This window comes from Triticum dicoccoides, chromosome 4A (genome assembly GCF_002162155.2).
Source record: "Triticum dicoccoides isolate Atlit2015 ecotype Zavitan chromosome 4A, WEW_v2.0, whole genome shotgun sequence".
Classification (NCBI taxonomy): Eukaryota; Viridiplantae; Streptophyta; class Magnoliopsida; order Poales; family Poaceae; genus Triticum; species Triticum dicoccoides.
Window position 1 is genome coordinate 465756308 of NC_041386.1, and position 5869 is coordinate 465762176.

General features: G+C 43.1%; 1 protein-coding gene across 3 annotated transcripts in view; it reads right to left on the reverse strand.

Annotated features, from left to right (window-relative positions):
* LOC119286208 (protein ZINC INDUCED FACILITATOR-LIKE 1-like) overlaps positions 1-5617 on the reverse strand; it is an 8145-nt gene extending 2528 nt beyond the window's left edge. Inside the window, exons 1-12 of one of the 3 annotated variants that reach the window (XM_037565573.1) lie at positions 5386-5617; positions 4153-4368; positions 2936-2976; positions 2689-2749; positions 2458-2560; positions 2230-2332; positions 2105-2158; positions 1958-2020; positions 1836-1885; positions 1682-1757; positions 716-916; positions 26-113 (exon numbers count right to left, since the gene is read on the reverse strand). In XM_037565573.1, the coding sequence (XP_037421470.1) occupies positions 26-113; positions 716-916; positions 1682-1757; positions 1836-1885; positions 1958-2020; positions 2105-2158; positions 2230-2332; positions 2458-2560; positions 2689-2749; positions 2936-2976; positions 4153-4368; positions 5386-5575 (1246 nt within the window). In that variant the 5' untranslated portion in view covers positions 5576-5617. Of the gene's footprint in view, positions 1-25; positions 114-715; positions 917-1681; positions 1758-1835; positions 1886-1957; positions 2021-2104; positions 2159-2229; positions 2333-2457; positions 2561-2688; positions 2750-2935; positions 2977-4152; positions 4370-5385 lie in introns of those variants that run through there. The other 2 variants (XM_037565571.1, XM_037565572.1) reach the window with 2 other exon arrangements.
* Positions 5618-5869: the final 252 nt, after the last annotated feature.

Here is a 5869-nt window from a genome sequence, read left to right on the forward strand (position 1 = left end):
GGCAAAAACACATACAAAAAGGTACCTGTAATTGCAAGTGTTTGACCTACATCTTCAGATGATAAACTCAGTCCACCATACTTCCTCTCACTTTCAGCCCATAGAGAGAACACCTGAAGTTTATTTAAAAAAAACAAGTTAAAGTTTATATTACACATGTATTGTATTAGCTACCAGAAATCCATAGAAACTTGTCTGACACCAAATATACGATAAATACGACAAATATAAGTCATATGCTAACACAGAAAGTAGAGCCAATTTATGAATTGGAGCAACTCTCCACAAAGTTTGCTCTAGTGATCGCCATTACCAGTTATCCTTCTCTAGTCTCTACTCTAAGCTGAACTCCTGATCCAGATCACCATTACTAGTTATCAAATATTCTCTACTCTAAGCAGAACTCTTGATTCTAAAATCTGTTTTTGCGCGACAAATCACTTTTTATGTCAAACAAAATGGTTCTAGAGCTTAGCTCAGTGCTAAAAATTGATATTCACAGTTCTAGAATCTGCCCATACATCGGGTATACCATAGCGAGCACCTTCCCAGATCAACAGGTCTATTCTTATCTATGAATAAGCAGGTTCGCTATTCCTACTCTTAATAACTATTTTTCATTTTGCCATTCGCCGCAAGAGTATTTAGGTACAATTAGCCATCGCTTTTTTTCTGGAATACTTGATGCCATAACCTACAAATAGAAAATTAATACCTCTGTATAAGCCATGTCGTGGAAGGAGAAGATGCAATAAACAATTATAGATGACATCAATGGCCAATTCTTGAATAAGCTCTTCTTGGTATTCGAAATATTACTTTGTCCAACCTCCTCTTTTGGATCAATCAGATGGGCCTCCAAAGCTTCAACACTTTGATTTCCATCATCACTGACTTTATGCTTGTGTAACGTCTCCTGAGATGTATTTAGAGATATTTAATAATAGAAGGAGGAAGAACGAACTCTTCCAACAAAAATAAACGGTCGATCAACGAGGACAGAATAATTTAAACACAATTTGTTTTCCCACTATTTCATTTTAATTCTTTTTACTCATGCCGCCAGTTACCTGAAGATAATAAAGTAAAAAGGCATTTCAGCTGTGCAAAAAAAAAAGACCGTATCTGAACTTCCAAAGCATGTACTCCCTCCGTCCCACAATATAAGACGTTTTTACAAGGGGGGTATTTATTTAACTCTGAACAGTATACCTGAGCTCAGCGGCGGAGCATTGGCGGGACAAATCCGGGCCCTGGCCACCCCTTCCTAGATATTTTTTTGCCAAATAAGCTTGTATTTCTGTTAATCAATCTACTAATTCTCCGGCGTCTCTGATCACCATATCTTTTTCTATGGTATACACTCATTTGGCACCCCCTAAAATTTGGTTCACGCTCCGCCACTGCCTGAGCTATCTAATTTTAAGATCAATTATGCATGAACTCTGAACAGTATTCTGAAGTGGAACGTTTGGTTCTAAGATTACACAGAGAAGTTGTGAAGTGCCAAGGTTCAGCCAGGCAATTTATGGATCTAGGAAGTTTCTGTTCATGCCAATGTCATATGGTTCCCCACAGGACATACGGAATAGCAAAATATAGGTAGAAAAATGTAATTATGAACTGGCAATTAGACTGGTTGCATAATCAAGGAAACTAACACCATTGAAATATCACATACCGGCATCCATATGCAGCTTATCAGAACAATGGCAGCAAAGACTGATGTGCATAAGCATGGTAAGAAGTACGGGAACCTGGCAAGTTTCCATCGAAGGTAAGTATTATGTAATACAGAGGAGTTATCTAGGATACTCTATTTGGATAACACATACCTTCCAAATAATGAGTCAGGCGAAAATATATTTGGGTATTTTTCTGCAGGCTGCCATCGAAGGAACAAGGTTAGCATAGGCCGACTATAGCATAAAGTTGTTAAGAGAAATCTATTTCTTACCAGTGCAAGGTAGCCTCCAAGAGCAGGACCAATGATGAGACCTATTCCCCATGCCGTGCTGACCTAAAATCACATGAAAGTGATGTAAAAATTAAAATCACTTAAAGAGGAGAAATTGTAGTGCATCGGTAGGCGTGTTTATCTTACAAGTGATAGTGCTAGAGGTTCATGTTCAGGTCGGCAAACTTCAATAGCATAAGCCTGCAGAAGTCAGGGACAAATTCATCAGGTATACACAATCTAACAAAAATAAGCTTTCAAGTTCGCCATACCTTCATTGGTCCAAGTAAGCCATTTAAAGCGCCAAGGAGAAACCTTGCAGCTATTGCCATCCAATATGTGACGCTAAGCCCAAACAAAGTATTAAATATTACCCTGTGAAATTAACGTGAGTTAAGTTGAGTCACCTGATAAAATAGAAGAGGTTGAAATACAGTAGTAAGTACAGCCACACTAATATGCACTGGTGTTATGTAAAGAAGAGGCAAACAGTTACTAACACAGAGAGAATGCCAAACATAACAACAGGCTTCCTCCCAATACGATCTGCTGCTATTCCCCAAAGAGTTGAAGTCAAACATCTACCAAACATAAAAGAAGCACCTAAAAAATCCAGTAAATACAGAAAAAATCACATCAGACAATCACAAAGTGTTCACCATTGGTATAAGCACCAAACTCAAAGTACTCAACCATCTCAGTTTCAAATCAACATTGAATACGGAACTCACCTACAAATCCAGCATAGAACCCAATATCTTCTGTTCTTTTTGCAACATGCAAATCTCTTATCTGTAAAGGAGAAGGAGATAATATGAAGACTTATTATCAACAGATACTTCAGAGATAGACGTATGCACAGATATGAAAAGATAACTGACAAAGATTGAAATATTAAAAAAAACATTTATATTTTCATATAAGTATCTAACTACGTGTCCTGAATAATTAGAAAAAAGGAGAAACGGATGTACATACCATGAAATACAAGAAGGGGAACAGTGACGATATTGGTAAAGCTGGACAGAAAGATCAGAGGAAATATTAGAACAATTGCATTATGAAATGGGAAATGTTCATGAAAAGGAACAATTTTATGACGATACGAGGTACATGACAACATTAATAACAATCTTCATTCATGTTTTGACAATTTTGTAGATCCAGAAGTGCTGATGTAAATATTTATTAGGTTACAATGCCAACTTGGAGCCACTTCATAGACATTTCATATTACTCAATTAAATTTGTCCAAACCTTCTCAAAAACAAACTCTAAACACTACTAACTCACATAGGCAAGAGCAGGAGTACTAAAAAAGAGGATTATGCCTGAACTGCTGCTCAATTACAGTGATCTAAAAAACATGGGTAATTTCAGGTTGGGTAAACAATGATTGTTTGACACGGGAAACTGAGTGATGCGAATCTTCACAAATAAATATCACGTAAACTGAATCTACATAATCCAGCGTCATACAAAAATCTATTCACTTTCAGCACATGAGTTCAGATAGCACGAAATGCTAGTAATGAAAAACACAAGCAGTGAAACAACTAGCCCATGAGGTCGGGTGCTTTTGTAATCAAACAACAAAATTTGCACCACAAATAAATTAGCCCATAAGTTCATGTGGTTTTAGGGAGGCCCCAGCAGCACAAACAGGAAACAAAACGCGTGTCCACAAGGAGTTGAACCTAGGTGGTGGTATTATACATCCACTTCCCCAACCAAGTGAGCTAGGTTCACTTATTTTGAGTTGAAGCGGTTGAATTCAGACTGCTGCTCCTGCTATGACAATAAGAGACAGGAAGTGATATGTTGTAATACTGGAACCGTCGAGTAAGACGATTAGAAAGGAAATGATGCAGAATGGGCGACGAAAATTCATGCCTCCTCATACAGCTCCATTCATGATTACGGATGTGGACATGCGGGGAACAGGTAGGACATGATCGTTAAAGGCTTGTGTCTGAAGTGCCACCCGATAGCAATGATCTGGAAGGCCTGGGGGCTGGGGGTAGCACTCGGCGCGATATGCAGACCCAAAAAAACGATAGGAGCGATTAAATGATCCTGGTACTGCACAACAGTGACCTCGCCGAACAAGAAAATTCCGCTGATTTAATTTTCGTTTGTCTCCAGAAGAAGAATCTGGCTTGAGGTTTGAGGGGCCGAAAGGAGGGCGTACGTACCGGTGGTAAGACAGATCATCCAAACGTAGGAGAATTCCTTGTACGGCAGCCCGGTGCGGAGCTCCTTCCTCCGGTCGTGGTCGCAGCCCGGGCAGCCCGGGTGGTACCGGCGCTCCTCCTCCTTGCTCAGCAGCGGCGAAGTCCCCTCCTCCTCCCCATTGGCCGCCGCCATTGTTTGCAGGCAGGCAAGGCAATGGAATGGAACCCTCCCCACCCCTCACAAATCACAATAGATAGATAGATAGATAGATAGATAGATAAAAGGAGCGGAGGTGGGATTGGGAAGCGAGAGGCCAATCAGCGCAATGCCGCCGCCTTTCCGCGGGCCGGGGGAAGACCCGAATGGAGAAAGGGCAAAGCGAAATCGGGCACGCAGCGGCTGCCGTCCGTGGCGTGGCAATGCCATTCCCGCTTTAATTTGCTTGCTTGCCACACGCGCCGGCGCGAATAGATAGAGAAAAAGAAAGAAAGCCAAGGAAGGAAGGAAGGGTCCAAGCAGGCAGGTCCGTTTCGGTGTCGCATCCTCGCGTCCCCTCCCTGACGGTCAGAGATGACAACAAAGTGGAGGGAGGGACTGGAATTTCCGTTGCACAATTATTACGGCAAAGGGGTTGCTTGGATTTTCGGATGAAAGAAAAACGGAACTGGAACCAACTCGTGGACGCCGAGAGGATGAGAAATCCAACTCGTGGAACTCCCTCCCCTCCCTTGCCAGCCTCAGAAAAAAATAATAACTCCCCCAAAGAAAAGAAAAAGGAAAACTCGTGGATCTCGTGGCCCAAGACGTGCACGTCGTCGTCCAGAAACAGCTGATTCAATCAATCGGAAGAAGAATGGGTTACTTGTCCGGTTGTCCCAAATCTTATGCAGTGCAGCATCCTGCATTTCCGCCTTTGATTCTGATTCAAGTGATGCTCTCATCTCAAGCTTGGGTTACTTGTCCGCTACTAGTACTACGGGATCATGTGATCGGGACAGTGCAGGTGCGTGCGTGTTTTGTCTACTTGCGCCTTTCTCCAGACAGGACAGACGGATCATGAGTACTGCTCCCTCCCTCGTAGTAGTATGACGGTGATGCATGGAAAGTTAAATCAAATCAAATCAAATCAAATCAAGCAGTCAACCAAGCGTTGATGCATTTGCGCAACCAATTAATTGATTAACTAATCCCTCGCAAAAAAATATTAATATATCATGGCGGAGATCGGGGATGAACGGTTGTGGAGTACTGACCGGTGCAGAGGGTGACGGTCCAGACGTAGATGAAGGTGCCGTAGGGGATGCCCGGATTCGCCGCCTTCCGCCGGTCCACCGCGCACCCGGGGCAGCCCTCCACGTACAGCACGCCGTCCGCCTTCTTCTCCAGCAGTGGCACCGACGACTCTGCCGCCGCGGCCCGCCCATTGCGGCCTTGCTCCTCCATATTTACGGCCGCGGTCTCTGAACGAGGGGAGGGAGGGAGGGAGGGAGGGTGGGGACTGGGGAAGGGAGGTTGTTGGAGCTATGGCTATATGTAGTGATGCGAACCCAACAATGATACTGCACGTGCTTGAGATGGGTGAGAATTGATTTCGCTGTGCTTCCGTGGCAATCAAGTTTCAATTGCCCATGCCGATGCCGACCAGATCCGCCACGGCCAAGACAGAAACAAAATCGGTATCGACCAGTGTATAAACCAAAACAAACATGCCTGCCTGCCTGCCGCACGTGCGAGGGA